Source organism: Vicugna pacos, chromosome 8, assembly GCF_048564905.1.
Source record: "Vicugna pacos chromosome 8, VicPac4, whole genome shotgun sequence".
Classification (NCBI taxonomy): domain Eukaryota; kingdom Metazoa; phylum Chordata; class Mammalia; order Artiodactyla; family Camelidae; genus Vicugna; species Vicugna pacos.
This window is the reverse complement of record NC_132994.1, coordinates 58843212-58860869: the sequence shown is the minus strand read 5'-3', so window position 1 is coordinate 58860869 and position 17658 is coordinate 58843212. Positions and strand designations below refer to the sequence as shown.

Genomic DNA, 17658 nt, shown 5'->3' with positions numbered 1-17658 from the left:
ACTTATCTGCAGGTCACTATGTCTCATCATAAGATGCCTTTCTCAGCATTTAGCAAAGCTCTTTACACTAAAATTTCACTTCATCTACAAAAGTCTCCTTATGCCCAAAAGAATTGAACGTGGAGACCCCAGAGGTATTTGCATAACCATGCTCACAGCCGCATTATTCACAACAGCCAAAAGATGGAAGCGGCCAAAGCGTCCATCAATGAATGAATGGATAAACAAAATGTGTGAGAGAGTGTGTGTGTGCGTGTGTGTGTGTATGCAACAGACTACTGTCCAGACTTTAATAAGAAGGAAATTCCAACACGCTATAATGTGGATGCACCTTGAAAATATCACGTTAAGTGAAATAAGCCAGTTACTAAAGGACAAATACTGTATATGACTCCACTTATACGAGGTACCCAGAGTAGTCAAATTCATGGAGACGGGAAGCAGAATGGTGATTTCCAGAGGCTGGGGCGGGGGGGAGTCGTTGTTTCATGGGACATAAGTTCAGCTGGGGAGTATGAAGCCATCCCGGAGATGGAAGTCGTGATGGTTGCAGAATAATATGAAAGGACTTAATGCTGCAGAATTATACACTTAAAAATGGTTAAAATAGTAAATTTTATGTTACGTATATTTTACCACAATAAAAAAATGCTTTATGGATGAAGGAGCTGAAACAAAGGAGGCCAAAGGGTAGAACAAGGAGGTCTCAGAGGGCCGTGTGACAAAGCAGAGCTAATTCTTAGACGATTTCAGTTCCAAACCTTGGTCCTTATCAGCCAGCTCACTTCCCGCCCGCCTTCCTGCCTTCCTAATGGTACAGTCATGCCTGGGACCCTCCATAAAGCAGGGGAAAACTGTGGCTGGGCCACCTAAGACAATAAGAACCCTCACGCAATTTTATCAAATAAACAAATGATAGCAAGGCGATGAAATAAAAAAAAAGGAACATTTGCCAGGATTTTAGACCGCTGCTAACCTCTCAAAAAATAAGTTAACTCTCTCCTGTTGCTCCCTTTTCCCCTCTGCTTCAGTAATCTTTGACTTTAAAACAGCAACCAAAACCTTTAATGGCGCAATCGTGCAATGCATCTACGTCTAAGTTATTTCAAGGAATGTATGTCGTTTCTTAAAAATAGTGGCTCTTTCCTTCACTCTTACTCTCCTTCAGACGACTGAGTCCTAGCTAAGACTGACTCCTCCCACCCAACACTGCCCCACCGCCACCATTTGCTGTGACATTAGACCACCCAACTAGCTGGCCCCCTCCTTGGGGAAAACTGCCCCCTCCAAAAGTACCAGTTATTTCTAATCATGTAAAAAAAAAAAAGTCCCCACAATTCTCTGAAATAGTCTGCCTCTGTTCCATGGCTATTAGTAGTTTTTTCTTACCTGAGTTCTTGTATGTTTGATTCTAATTCGAACAGGATCCTTCAGATCCTGGAGAGTGATGTTCCCAATACTGCATGCCATCACATAACTCACTAAGGTGTCTTTCTTATTTTCCACATCCTTTTAAAGAAAAAAAAAATGTGTATTCACCAGAAGTACACACTTTTATTTTGTTTTGATACGCCAAAGCAAGCAAACTGACAGCACTTTTTAATACTTAAGATCTTCAGTTACAGAACATCCTGTTTATAAGATCAAATTTCTAGCTCTCCTGAAAGAGCTGTGCTATTTCCCTTATTATATTAAATACATTGAGGGAACACTATGAACCAGTGCTGTGAGGCGATGTTCATAAAACTCCTTTCTTAATTGCCATGGCCGATGCCCGCCAGTTAACATCTGAAACAATGTAAACCCACAAATCATATCCACTCATAAAAAGCTGTGAAACAATTAGATCATTTCCCTATCGCAAAAAAATTGATGAAGTGGTTTTCCTTTAGAGAAGTACCAAGGAAATATGGTGTGAAAAAGAAGAATTCAGCTTTCACGTCTGTGATAACAGTCTGAAGTGTTGACTAACTTAAACCTAAACGCTATTTTCCTGGATTAAAGCCCTGCCAGGACTCCCACCATCTCGGACTGTGCACTTGCCAGCATCTGTAGCTTCCACTTCAGAGATAAGGTTGCAGGAAGTCAAATCAGTGAATCTGTGTTGCAAAGGGATTGGGACCAACAGACCATCTCTCCTGCGAGAGCATCACTACTTTTTCTTTCCCATCATGTTTCCTGTTGAACCTCCTAAATCTCTCTATCACTGTTTATAAAAGTTGTTTTGGAGTAGCTTATGTGGTTTCTTAAATGCTACATGATTCTCAGCATTCAGAATAAAGCTTTTTATTACTTTTGCTCGGTCTCTCTCAATAAAGTGGCTATGGCTGGGGGATACCCAGTCTTTCCCTTAGAAACACTCGTATTTTGTTCCCTGTGTGAGGGGAATACCATTAGAACCCTTAAATTATTTTCACTCTGCTATAAATTTACTTTAAAAACCAAATATATGTTTCCTAAGAATTGACTGGGAGATGCCACAAAAAGAAATGATCACATGGAAAAGATGAGCCTCAAAAGGAAACAGCGACAGATTCTTCCAAAGCTAAGACCCCTCCCCACCCCTCCCACTGGGCTCAGCCTCTCCCCTCAGCGGACCCCGCACTGTTCACACTGTCGTACACTTACTGCATTTTTCATATTATTTTTAACTGTGACATTGTTATAAAGCTCAAAATTGTTAACAAATACAGTTTTATGTGTTCAAAGCTATTATATCCTTCAGAGTAACTGCATGCAATTACATCCCTAATCTACCCCCAAATTTTATATAGCTTGTTCCGAAAGCATTTGCTGATAAAACTTTTAATTTTTTGAGTTAATTACTGTAAATGATTTCATGGTATTCCTTTTACTTCCCTGTGGTCTCCTTTGCCATTCCTCTAACAAGACATAAAGCACAGGTCTATTAAAGACATTACTACTGGCTTTGAAACTTGCTGTTTTCTCTTACACCGACTACACTGTCTGGTACACTCAGGTATCTTCAGTTTAACTGATAACTTTTATTGAAGAAGCTAAGTGAAACTGCTCTAAGCAAATTATACTTTCAAAGGCAACCAGAGGTCACCAGTGTTTGTTGGCAGTGGCCTTTCTAGCATCTAGAAATGATGCCAATAAAAATGACAGTATGCACTCAGCACAATGACACCCTAACCTGGGGATGTGGGAAGGCCAGAGGTCATTTGAAATACTAATGGGAAAACTGATTAAAGCCAAGAATGCTGCTTTCTATGTAAACAGTGCGCCCTGATGAATTAAAAAACAAAAAAAACTTTCCTTTGGTACACAATTTCTTTAACCCTGAAGATCTAAATTGCTGTTGATAAAATACTTAACAAAAGAAATAATAAATAATAACCTCTCCACAAATTCCATCTCTAATTCTATCATTCAAGTCTTAATGTAATATGATTTATTTTAAAAACTTAAATGAGCATGCCCTATTAATAAGCATATAATTATCTGAAATAAAAGTTATGTTGAAATTTTCATTTTTGAAAAGACAGTAGATTAATTTTTCTATACCTCTTGAAATGTTTTCAAGAAGTCTGAAGTAGTATCTTTACTTTTGAACAAGGAAACTCAACTTGGGATTGAAAAATAGTAAGTTAATGAACACTTACCTGGAAAAGTCCAGTTTTATTGAAGAAAGTAAATTGTGCTCTTTTAACTAATACAGAATCTTCTTGACTTAAGTTCTCAAGTAAATTTGGTGGCAAAATTACAGAAGCCAGTGGGTCCATTTGTCCACTCTCAAAAGCCATCTGTCACATACACACAGAGATTGGTCAAGTAAGCACATTTAAACTGCAATGATAACTTCAATGCACAGAACAGCTACAAGCTTCAAGTCGGCCAGGACCTTCCACCTCCACCGAAGTCACTGCTCTTGAGGCTGAATCCCGTACAGACCAAGGCTGGATCTCTTTCGAGTTTTGCAAATATGGCAAAACAGGAAATGCACTGACTTTAGCTAAAGCAAATTGAGAAATCTATAAATAAGTTAACATTGTCAAATACACGAATTAGATTTACACTTAGAAGATCTTGAGCTTTTCTCAAAAAACATTGTGAAAAAATAACGACCAAAAAAAAAAAAAAAAGACTGGCATTAATTTGATTGCTGAGAATGAATATTTCTGCAGAGAGGAAGCAGCTGAAGTTTTATGAACATTCTTGAGTATCATTTTTCCTGAACCCACAGATGAGGCCGAAGAAAGTTTCCTTGCAATGGACTTGGAATGAGACTGAGGCTGACCATGTTTTCACTCTTACAGTGTGAAACAAAATTAACCAAAAGAGCCTCTGGTCCAAAGCAGAAAAAAAGTACTTCCTTATATACAGATTTTTAAATATTTTATCTTGGCTTATCTCCACAGTTAAGAAGCATAATATACCACTAATATGTTCTCCCATGTCAAGCATGTTTCAATCCTTCCATTTGCCCACATGGCTAATACTTTCTAGCACATAGTAGGAATTTAAAAATTATTTGCTCAAGTGTTACTTGGGCAGGTCAAAGAGCTTCTCCATCAATCTGGCCCCAGCCTTCACGTGCAGCCTCACCATCGTCTGCCATTCCTGGCTTTCTACATTTTCTCAAAGTGCAATCCTCAGACCAGCAGTATTGGCAATATCTGGGAATTCGTTAAAGGTGAAAATTTTGGAGATCCACTTAGGACCTCCTAATTGGAATCTATGGGGATGGGACCCAGCCATGCGTTTTTGGTAAGTCCTTCAGGGCATTATAATGTAGTCTGAGAATCACCGGTAAACATGGGTTTCTTCCCATCTTTGGGCCCTTAATAAAGGTCTTTCTTCTGACTGAACTAATCCCCACACCCCACTCTCAGTACGGTGGCACTCACTCACGGCTTAATGCCTAGTGCCACTATCTCCTCTTGTAGAAGGTAAGCTGAAAGTATACCTCCTCTCTGTGTCCACATTCCTCATGCTTACTGTTAACCTTAGCCAACTTCCCAACTTGCCTGCCACCCCTCAAACCAAGATCGCCTTGAAGCAGTAACTAGTAGGGGATCAGAGATTTTTATTTATTCAATTAATTAAAGAAACCACTGCCTTATTACCTGGAAATATGATTCATTATTGCTTGGAAGACCAATGCTAAAATTTGAAACTTCATTGGTCCCTGGGGACAAGGATGATACTCCAAGAGCCAAATTCCGCGTCGTGATATTCACATGTGATGTGCTATTTAGGTCTATCTTGAAGGCCAATTCATCAATTGTTTTTAAAGCTCTAAAGAGATGATAAATAATACCACTGTTAAATAACAGATTCTAGGTACTTGCACACATGTGATTTGCTGTAGGACAAAATACAAACCAAATAAAATTGTCTTTTAAGTCTTCCAGTCTTAACATGAATACCCACAGAATTACCCCAAACCCCAATGACATCAGTTAAAACACAGAACCATAGAGTTAAATGCATCCTTAAGAAAAAATATCTGCTTTAAGGAAAATCAACAATTAAATCATCCTAAACAAATGCTGTTTTTCATCTATTTTAGCCTCTTTTTCCTCAAATGAAAAATACCCTTCTTACTTCATAACTGAGTGAGAATCAAAGGAAATAATAAGATACAAGTATTTTTGTGAACTGTAAGACCCTGTAGAAAAAAGTTTGTAATTCTTATGTACATAAGGTAAGTTAGAGAATACATTTTAACAAATACAAAATTTTAATGTAAGAAACTTGACTGAAAAACAAAGGAACTTCGCTGAAAGGAAGGAAATAGAAAGAAAAACTTAAAAATCCCAATTCTAACATGTTAAATGAAACAACTGGATACAAACTGATTTGCATAAAAGTAGGCATATTTCACCTGTCCCAGGCACTTTCATTTCAGAAATACAACAGTCACAGAGCCGTGGCAATTCTGTGTCACAGTCCATAGGATACTGGCCTACATAGACCGAGTTATGTCTAAAAGATGTGGGTTCAACATTTGCTAAGTCTCTCCTTTGCAAGCAAAAAGAAGTGGCATAAATTTATGTATATGTAATAGTTTGTTTAGCTTTTGAATTAATACCAGTTGACACTTTCCAGGTGAAAAATGAAATACCAATTATATCTTTCTGGGACTATTTATATTATCTGGTCCTACAAACAATCCTAATCAATTTGTAAATTATTTTCTTTAAAAAAAAAATTTGAAATTCACTTTGTGAATGATCTTGGGAAATGTCAGTGGATCCTCTAGGGATTTAAATTATGAAAACTGGGCACCAAGCAGTCAGATCTGTGAGAAATTATATAACAACACATGTATTCAATAAGTTTTACCCTCCAGAAAGAGAAGAAAAAAAAAAACTTACTCAGAAGAAGACTCGAGCAAGTCACTGTCTGGACTGGTTAAGATATTAGAAAATATATTCATTAAAGTTGAGCCAAGCGTGATATCAATGTTTTCTTCTTTATTTACAATCCTTTTGACCTGTTCTACGATGCTGGTAATATTGGCTGAGCTTAAGGTCTGCCCATCACCAGTTAAGTTTAAAATCTGATTGGCAACTTCATTTGCTTCCCCTAAAAAATGGCAGAAGAAACAACACACAGTTTTACTGGTGTATTTTGAGCATTTACAGGGACCCAAAACATAGTATGACACTTCACTTCACTTTAAAGCAGCAAACCAGGTTTCCTGTGTGTACCACTTATCGCAGTTTTCACAGGACAACAGTATTTCTTTATACAAAGAAACTAACTTCTCTCTTTCGTAAGACAAACTGCACTTGTAAGCAACTCAGGTAAATAACTTGGAAAGACCAATATTCCCATATAGTTCTAAGAGCGATGCCCCCAGAATCACTAAATGAGCGATTAAAAAATACAAAACTATAGAACACCGGTACGAATCTCAATTTATATACTATCTTCTCCAAATTTCTTACTATTTTTAATCTATTATAGAATGAATGGAACAGAAAAGTCAGAATGAGGAAAAAGAGTATTTTCTACCTTTAGTAAGTGAAACAATCACTTGATTAGCTTTTAACATGACAATGGTATCACAGAGCAGGAGGCCGTGTCTGAAGATGAAAACTGTGAAGCCTGAGGTCATCTCATTTTGCCTTTGAGAACTGAAGAAAAATCTCTCACTTACTTGAGCAGTTGGAGACATCAGGAGTCCCCCAGTAGGCAACAGATGTGTTAGCAGGGTCCTGGTAACTATGAAACAGAAAAAAAGGTATTTTAAATATTTGGCATAAATGACATTACAGCTGACAAAATTAGTTTAACAGTAAGTTTTAGAATTTGCCCTGGTGTCTAGATAAGTTTCACCTGAAAATAAAACTATAATGCATTGAAATAAAACTCATATTAAAAATTCTTATTGGAAAAAAAATCAGACTCATGTATCAGGGAAACAAAATGTTAGCAAAAGCCCCTAACCTAACCTAGGCTGCATCAGGTTCCTAAGGTTAAAAGCACATTTAGTGGGGGTAGGAAGGGACAGACTGGGATTTCAAAATTTGTAGATACTGACAGGCATATATAGAATAGACAAACAAGATGACACTGTATATAGCACAGGGAAATATATTCAAGATCTTGTGGTAGCTGACAGCAAAAAAAAAACGTGACAATGAATATATGTATGTTCATGTATAACTGAAAAATTGTGCTCTATACTGGAATTTGACACAACATTGTAAAATGACTATAACTCAATAAAAAATGTTAAAAAAAAAAAGCGTATTTGGTAATGTGAATCAGGTTCTGCTAAAAGAACTTTCCAGATAAAATCTCCCTTTGGATTTCACATATCTGTATAAGGCAGATTATAACCTGTCTTATACAGATGAGGAAATAGATAAATCGAGGAATTTTCCAAGGTCTCACAGCTAGGAACAGGTAGGGCCACACTTCAAACCCGATCAGCAAGGCTCTAAAGCCCCTTCCTTCTGCTCCACCACGTGTCGGTCACAGCAGTCAGGGCACAGTATTTCCACCTGGACACTTTGAGTATCTGAAATTCCCGGTAAGAAAACTCCAATGGAAGGTGGGGTGGAGGGTGAAGACCTGGACGTGACCTGCTATTCAGTGAAGCCCCTGCGGTCAAACCTGTCTCTGAGGTTTCGTTACCCATCCACAGAAAATCGACCCCCTGACAGTGTCCACTAGCAGACTGCCCTAACCCGGCTCCTGTCTTTTTCTCTCTTCGCTGCCTCTTTCCGCCTCCAACAATAACCCCTCCACAGAGAGTTAAAAAGGCTCAGAATTTCAGGTGCACGTTCCAAGGCTGTGAGCTGGCTCGGCTCGGCTCACCAATACACAAGGTGCTTTGCTCTAGGAAGGAGCCACCCTCTGGGTTCCAAATTTTTCCATCTTTTTTTGGAGAGAGCTAAAATAGCATGTTGCTTGGAGAGAAAAAAAGGGTTTTTCTTGAACCTACCTGCCTCATTTGTACCCCCCCATGGTGTATATGATCTGGCACACACAGAGACTCCCACTCTTCTTTCTAATTACTATACACCACACAGGAACTATGGTGCAGCACGTGTAACCCTGGGAAAGCAGCTGGAGTTTGATGGTCGGAGTCAATGTAAATCAACTATATTTCAATAAAAGACTAAAAGAAAAAAAGAGTCAATGGAAGTATTACCATGTTCGTGAAGCAAAGAAGCCCGGCTTCCCTGGACAGGGAGTGTTGTATACAGAAGGCTGGATGACTGGCCATTTATAGCCTTTGGGGTCCTCATCAGCAAGACATATACCTGTGTGAAGATGAAACCCAGCGTGAGAAATAGTCATCTATTTTTTGAAATGAGAGGTGCAAGATGAGAGCAAAACAATGATGTTGGTAATTAGATTATTTATTTCATGTAATACAAAAATACTAGTTTTCTATGTTCAGAATTTGCAAAAATTCAGAAGTTAGAAAAAATAAACATTAAGTACATTTCATATTCAAAATTACACCTTACAAAACTATCAAATAAAAAAACACCTATGTGAGTATAAACAGGAAACATACAGTATCATTCTAATGTAAGCCATTAGCAGATAAAATTAGTAAAATAGGGGTTTATTCAAAAAATAAACACTACATAAATAAAAAGCCTTGAAAAATTAAAAATGTAATTTAATCTTTTTCAAAGAGGAAGTCCATAAAATAGTGCCTCAGTAGTACTGTCATTAAGTTGCCAGCGTATTTTATAGACAATTTTTCCAGCTGCTCCAAAAGTGTCTTCTGCCTGAAAGTTTGCTGAGGGGATGGGGAAAAGGCACCGGCGGGCCTGAGCCGCACGGCTTACACACGCACGCCTTCATCTTCAAATCATCCCATTTGTCATTTGAAAATTCTCTGGGCAAGTGTCATGACATAAATGACTCTGATTTTGCATTTTAAAAATATCAAAATAAAAATACTCTTACCAACAGCAACAACAAAATCTTGTATTTCAGTTCTGGAAAACAGTGAATTACACTAAGACTACTGGGAACCAGTACTGTAGTCACCAACTGAACATTTAAATGACTTTCCCTTCAACATTCTGAGCTTTAAATTGTCAGGGTTTGACCTTTTCTTTCCCAATTGGTATAAACTTTTCTTCATAGACCCACTTGTAGAGAAACAATAGAGTGTAGAATTTAAATTAAGTGGTACAAATCACATGGCTCAGTATGCCGAGAGCGCTGTGCTGAGAGTCCTCAGCCTCTGAGGAGAGAGATAAGGCTGGTCCACGTGGGGATTCTCTGTCATATACAAACACCCTTCATCAAGACACTTCTTTGTGGAGACCCCAATGTGTGAAAGGGCAGCGTTTGTACTCTGATCATCCACAAGGAGCTCTGTTTATTAAGATAGCAAGCATTTTCCTACAGAGGCTCAGAAAATGTTATTGTTAATGATGATGATGATTTGCATTATTTACCCTCTGAATTCTTTGTGTAGCCACTCCTCAGTGTCCTGGAGGGACTGGTTCCAGGAACACAACCCCTACACACACACAAACACACAGGGGATACCAAAATCCCAGGAAGCTCATGTCCCTTGTAGAAAATGGTGCAGAATTTGCAATAACCTACGCATATCCTCTTGTATACTTTATGTCATCTCTAGATTACTTATCATGCCAAATACAATGTAATAGCTATGAATACAATGTAAATGTTAGGTAAATAGTTGACCAGGCGTAGCAAATTCAAGTTCTGCTTTCTGAAACTTTCTGAATTTTTCCCCCAAGTATTTTCCATCCAAGGTTGGTTGAATCTACAGAGCAGAACCTGTGGAAATGTGGGGAGGAGGGCAACTGTAATTGTACGTTGATGCATTAGAGATGGGTGGTTCCTCACAGAAGCAACGATGCCTGCTCCTTTATTACACCGTGATTCTGGTTTCAGTCATAATCCCGTCTTTAAGGTTGAGGAATACCCACTGCCCCCACTTCAACCTTCTGCCTGTGTACAGAGGGAGAAGGGTCAAAGTCTTCTTTTCTTGTGATCTCTACTAACGTACCTAATCAACGGTCGTCATAACATTAGTACAGTAACTTTACTTTTAGTTATCCATATTTTTGATCATTTACGTTTCTCAAATATTCCCTTCTAGCCTCATTCATTTATTTGTTCAGGTATTTAAGTGCTGGGGAATGTGCTAGTTGTTGGGAGGAGGTGGGAAGGGAAGGTGCTGGAGAAAAGTAAGACATGTTCTCAAACCGGAGGAAATCCCTGTTTAAAGAAAGTATATGTAAGAACACAAACAAGCCCAGTCAAATTCAATGGCCTTGTAATGTGTACGGTGCTCTAGGGATGTGGAAACAGCACGAAGTGGAGGCTCAAAGGCAGTGATATCTATTTGTACATGATGACATCAGGAAAGGCTTCACAGAAGAGGTGACTTGGGGCTGTCCTTAATACTACAGAGGTGATAATCGGTGGACAGTGAGAGGAGAGAAGAGCAGCTGGGCAAAGACACAGGGAGGAGGCAAAAAAGAGCACGGCACGTCTGAGGAAGGGCTGGCAGTACCACACTTGTGGCTGGGGCTCACGATGTGAACGGTGTTTAAGTGAGAACTGAATCTAGGTCCCAGATAACTCCCAGATTTCTGGCCCATTCTTGCAAAGATGGTGGTATCATTAACAGACGTAGAGGACATAAGAGAGGAGGATGTTTTATAACAAGAAATTGCCTTTTGTAAGATTTACCTCATTAGAGTTCCCACATACACATATACATACCAACTCTTTTTGTTCCTAAAGTGAAGTCAATTCTGGTCAAGGTTATCTTGGCATTTTTTGTTCATATTCCTAGTATTTTCATAATACGTCCTAAAATACAGTATAAACTTTTGTCTGCCTCTTTCATCCCCTTGGATTCATAGGTATCAAGTTGATATCTTTATCCTAACTGTGTCACCCATGTGTTACAACGTCACCAATAGGATGAATTTTATCAACAGAAAAAAAATTGCTTTAAATAAGCAAACACAAAGGAAGAATACTTTTGTTGTTGTTTCAATTACACCTGAGTATGAAGTCATGTAAAATACATACTACAAGAAGTCAAAGGCACTTACCCAGCTGCCTCACACTCACTGTCTGTAGCCTCAAGCCCTCATCCAGAGACTCATTATTCCTTAAGAGCTTCTGCTGAATGGTTCTTCCTTCTAAACTGGGATTGTCGGTAGCATTGTAAACCAGAAGGGCCCAAATCACCAACCTAGGAAATCAATTCAGATAGAATTGTTGTTGGCATTGTTGACTGATTGGTTGTATTTTTGGTGGAAAAAACAGAACATTTGGATATCGTGGTTAAGAGGATGAACACAAAGTGTTGAGACTGAGGAAACATGCCAAGGCACTCTGATTTCTGCCGCTGCACAAATTGTAATGTAAAAGAATCCCAATATGAAGAGATTTTATGGGATATTGTGTGTATTATCAATACCATCCCACTTCTTTTGAAAAATACTTTAATACTTTATTGCATACATGCAAGAAAGGGTCATATTTGTGGTTAATTCTACATTATTTCTTTATAGCCAAAAATAAAGTTTTTAAAGAAAAATTAGAATTTCAACTAATCTGATAAAACATTTAACTTTTGAGATTACTGAGTGTTATTGTTTACAAATATATTACAATTTCTCCAGAATGTGATAAATGATTTCCTATCTCCATGAAGTATTTACTAGTACTTTGGGTGATTGGCCAGCATATTACTGAAAAAGTTTATAGACTGTCTGAGCTTGCACATCTTTAAAAAGAAATTATCTCTATGGGAAGCAGAGACATATCCTAAAAAGCTCCAACAAAACTTTGTTTCTACAATTGGAAGTAATGTAACTTTCTGTTCTGTAGTCAAGAGCAGAAATCAAAAGATGCCAAAGTCAAAATGGTAGTGTTTCTCAAATAACTATTAAGTCCTCAGTGGAGAGGTAGTGGTATATTTTATTTATGAAATACTGTGGGTATCAATATAAAAGAAACAGAGTATTAACATATTTATCGTGCTTAAAAAAAGAGTAATGAAATATTTACTATTCAAGGTTAGGTGAAATTTTTAAATGGTCCTGTTTTTTAAATATCTGTGCTGATCTCAAGAACAATGTACCCTACAATTTTAATAATTCACTCTGAAAAGCTATTTATCTCTAAAATGATTTACTGTTTAATGTTCGTATGTAAAGCCATATTTCAGGATGTGACAAGCATACATGGCAATATAATGGTGAACTGTGATATCTTAATTTTTTAAATGGCCTATAATAATAGTATCTCTTGATTAAATTATTGTTGGAAGCTAAGCTTCGCCACTCTAGTAACTAAGAACTTATGGTTGGGAATGTGATCTTTCACTCCCCTTGAATACTGAGAACACAGTACAACGTACTGTGGAAGTTACTGAGTACCCAGATTCAGCAATTCAAGAATGACCAGGCGTTTTCTCAGTTCTTATCTGTGTTGTTTTCCTCTCCCATCCTGGAAACCGAAACTATTTTACGGTTCTGCAAAACCCAGTTCTATCTGTTGTTACCATCAATCATTCTTTATTTGAATAAACCGTCTCTGGGCTTTGGTTTCCTGTCTGTCTGGGCGATAGAGCATGATAGCATTCTCTAAAGCCAGGTCTGCGGTAAGCGTTACAATCCAATTGAGAGAAAGGTTGGGGAAAAGAGTGTAAGACTAGTGGACTATGGTTTTGAGAAAAGCTGTGAGAGACTATAAAGGTCCATCAGGAAGCAGAAGGACAATAGGGAGCAGAAAGACGTGGAGGTAGAGACAATAAGAACAAACGTTAGCCACTGCCAGGAGTTCAGACCAAAGGAAAACCAAATGTGTAGATTTCCTCACAGACACTAAGTTCATTCTACCCAACAGTTTCACAGACAGGAAACTGAGAGTCCAAGAATTTACATGTCCCGCAAACAAGAGTTTCTAAGGTGCTGATATACACTCATGATGACTGATTTCAGTCCTGTCAGGGAGTAGAAGAATCACAGTAAGTGAGACCATAGCTGGGAGCAAGAGGTCAGAAATCCTGGCTTCTCACATGGGCTGGCTGATCTTGGGCAATTCACTGGGTCTTACTTTTGTCCCTGGTTGAAAGGGCAGGAGGTTACCTGCCTCACCTATGTCAGGGGGGTGATTCAGAAAGGGAAGTGAATGAGCCAGTGAACGTGAAAGCGCCTGCAATCATAAGTGCTGTGCAAATGTCAGGAGGTGCTATGAGGAAGAGTCTAATGATGATGATGATGCTTCCAGGGGCATTGGTTTAATATACTTTATATTTCCAAGAAATATGTTACTTGATTGTTCTTACAAAACTACATTATTAGAATCTGAGTCTGAGCCCTCTGAAGAGGGTACACTAATGGAGATAACCTGAAATGGGGCTTCCCCAATTGCTAGACAAAGTGTCCAACAAACAAACCCAGATTATTGCCAGATCCATTATTCAAGGCTCAACGTGGTCTAGCAGTAAAGATTGGAGAAGACATTATTTGACGAAATAGAGAACAGTCCTGTTACCATCAAGAGTACAGTGTTAAAATATAACAAAAACATTCCTGTTCTTCAACTCATAAAGGAAAAGGAACAATTCCAGAAAGTAAAAACAATTTTCCCTAATCAGATGGCCCAATCCAGTCTGTTGAATATATACAGAAATCATAAACTTCAAATATAACCTTAAAAATGTGTTTTTCTAATGCTGAATAGAAAAAGAAAAAAATAAGAAGAAAACTCTCTGGTCAGCTGTTATATGAAATTTTATTATTATCTTCTCATAGCAAGAATATATCACCTGGAAAGAATTATATTCCATTATTATGGTAGTAAATATATAACTCAATTCACTCAACTGAAACTGAGTAAGACATATAAACTTTTGCTTTTCAATTTTTTTTTATCTATGGAGATGCAATATACCTGAACACAACTAAATTTATTTCATCTAGGGGTTTACATTGTTTTTCACTACATAGCACCCTGAACTTTAGCCTTTATATGCCAACTGATGACATATGGTGAACATACCCATTAAATTACCTGCCTGCTTAAGTCACAACTTTGATACAAATTTTAAAATGAAGACTTCAGAAAATTAGCTGATTGCTTTGAATGCTCATATTTCAGAACCTATTATCCATATTACTAGACGTATTGTACATAACTACCTCACTTAAAATAAAACATTATTTTTTTGACATTCTCTTTGAAACTTCAAATAAGAGATAATTGGTTACTACAAAGAAACTGGAATTACTAAGATAATAAATGTTCTACTTCTGAATTATTTTTATCAGATGTACACTTGTACTCAGTCTGCTACATTACAGTTTTAACTACAAGAAAAAAAGACCATGCACTAGGGCTAAAGAAATAATTTAAACATGTTATTGGATTGAAATGTTTCTCTCCAATCTCACTGATTTCATTTCTCTACAGACAGTCAAAACAGAGAGCAAGAGAAAGGGTGTGACATTTTCTGGGAGACTTCGTGGGCGTTACCTCTGATCATTCACGATGCTTCTCCTCACTTTAATCTTGTCCTCTCCCGTGCTCAGGTGAAAACTATAAACACAAATATACATATTCATTATCAACTTCCTCTGCCACAGGGTCAACAACAAAATTTGAGGAGGTGAGAGAAAGAGGCAGAAAGGACGCTCTGGGTCAGTATTTGCAGGTGTGTTCTGAGGTTCTAGTTCTTTCATATCCCTGAGACAAAATGGCTCTTCGGCCAGATACAGCTGGGCAACCACGTGCCTTCACTTTCTTTTCGAGATTCACAACACCTATCAGCACACAAAAGAACCTGAGAGGTTCTGCTGTACAGACGCCTGCTTCAGTGCATCTAATAATGCAGCTTCTGAGCTAATTTGACCACTTGATCCCTTTTTCCATGTTATTACATCTCTTGAGTTCACAGAACATATGTTCAGGGTTCATCAACTACACTTTAGAAACTCATTCAAGAAAAAATTGTAAAAACAAGGTACAGAGGAAGACAGGTGGATGACACTATCTGCTAGAGAGTTAGTGGAATATTTAAATAGAAAAGACAGAGAGATAATTGAAAAGCTAGTTATAATCAGACTGTACATGTCTTATCTTGTAGAACAACAGTCTCCAAACTGGGGTGCATGCAATTCAGGGGGTGCTCTAGATGATCCCAACTAACAGAACTTCTATTTATATTTAATTATCCTTTTAATTTATGATACGTTATAACACACAACATATTGGTTATATAATATACACATATACACACATATGCATATATATATAATTTACTTAAAACCACAAGTATATTTTGGGAGTACAAGCTAAATTTAAAAAAAATGAATGGGATCTATAATCAAAAATCTTTTTAAACTACTGAAAAATTTTGTGCCAAGAAATTACATAACAAAGAGTTGTTTTAGAAAGATTATGAACATGGTGTGTGTACATCTGTACTTGTGTGTACGTGTGTGTGGGTATAACCATCAGGAGAGGGAGAAGAGTATTAAATTAGACACTACTCTTTATTTCTCAAGTAATCCATTCTATCATTTACCTGATGTTAACCACATAAACCGTGTAGTTCCAATTCTGGAAGGTTGAATTGAGCTGAAAATACAATGGAAAAGGGTGAGTTTGAGTAACACTTAAAAAAAAAATTGAATCCAGCTTCTTCTCTCCCATAAACTGTTATTGGAATAAGACCCTGGGAAAATTCCAAAGAGCTAGAGGAGTAAAAGAAAGGTACAGATAACAGTTGCTGGATTGCTTTATGCCAAGAACTTAACAAATGTTTTTTCTTTCATTCTCACAACAACTAACGAGATAGGTATTATCCGCAATGTCCCTGCACCCATTGCATGAAGAATCTGAGCTTCACAGTGATGAAATAGCTTGGCCCAGGCTGCAGCTAAGAAGTAGTAGATCCCTGATGGGAACCCAAGTCCATCTGGAAACACAATACTTTCCTCTCTGGCCCATGTTATACAGGGCTTTGCCTGTAATGGGCCTTCAAATTAGCAATAACGCTAAGAAATTAGTTGTAAAAGTGTGCATAGAAAAGATTAGCACAATACACACCTTCTATATTCTTGGAATATTATGCACTGAGGTGTAATAACACATGTTTTTCTAGTAATTATCATCCCATAAGAATATTAGTAGTAAGAAAAATTATAAATTAACAAAATAGAATTTAAAAAAACAAACAAAAGTAAGTTCAACATTATGGGGAACTGTGTTATTTATAATTATTATGTGATCATTTGACAATCCTTATGGGTCTCAGCTCCAGACTTTTTAATGAAGCAATGAATTCCCTTCAATGTAAATAAAAACTTTCCACAGTGTTTTGTACAATACAATCAAAAAACACGATTTCTTTATTGACACGAAATTCTCTTATTTATATAATCACCTCCAACGAGTTTTTTAGGTCTTGTTTCATACACACATTTAGCCTTCTTTGTATGTATTTTTAAAATTAAATGCAAATTATAAGAAATTCTGGCAAGAAGCATTAAATTATTTTTAAATTATAAATAGTAATAATATGAATCAGGGACACCACTTATATTTCTCTGTTATCAAACATGTGCTTTGGTATCTTACAGCTTAAGGGAAAAGTGTCCATTAAAGTTTAGCTTCAGATGAGAATGATGTTATGTTGAAAACCATGCATAAAATAAATATAAATGTAGAATTATACCTTGCTCAAAGCACAGACTCTCTAGTGAATGCTAATTTACAGAATTAATAACATTAGAAGTAGTTCATTTGAGAATGAAAATAAAGAATTTTATCTTTTGAAGATATTCTGACTTTAAAAAAGTAGAAAGAACAATGCTGGGCAAAAACTGGGATGCAAAATTATACTCATTCAGTAAATCCTTCTTTCCATTTAGAAATTAAATGCATCTCCTAGTGTTTGAACTGATTACTAAAGTTAATGTGTTATTCCAATAGTAGCATTTTTCTTTGATTTCTATTAGAGAATTTTACTCCCCCCACCCCCAACTCTGTAACAGCACTGTTAATTACATACTTTTGCTTCCTGTGGTCAACTTGTTGTAAAGGGTATTGTCTTTAAAAATAAGACTATGTCTTCCTATCATTCTTCAAATATGTATTTTAAAGTATTGTCATCACTACTTCTCAGTGCATGGCTCAACTTTC

The 17658-nt window shown here is 37.2% G+C and overlaps 1 protein-coding gene across 5 annotated transcripts in view; it reads right to left on the bottom strand.

Moving 5' to 3' along the window:
* Positions 1–17658, bottom strand: part of ADGRG6 (adhesion G protein-coupled receptor G6) — a 132024-nt gene that overhangs the window by 34133 nt on the left and 80233 nt on the right. For all 5 annotated transcript variants that reach the window (XM_031680004.2, XM_072965946.1, XM_072965947.1 and 2 more), the window contains 9 exons: positions 16040–16092; positions 14989–15051; positions 11553–11695; positions 8636–8747; positions 7133–7197; positions 6345–6555; positions 5091–5262; positions 3627–3767; positions 1390–1509 (listed from right to left, as the gene is read on the bottom strand). In XM_031680004.2, coding sequence (XP_031535864.2) covers positions 1390–1509; positions 3627–3767; positions 5091–5262; positions 6345–6555; positions 7133–7197; positions 8636–8747; positions 11553–11695; positions 14989–15051; positions 16040–16092 — 1080 coding nt within the window. The remainder of the gene's footprint in view (positions 1–1389; positions 1510–3626; positions 3768–5090; positions 5263–6344; positions 6556–7132; positions 7198–8635; positions 8748–11552; positions 11696–14988; positions 15052–16039; positions 16093–17658) is intronic.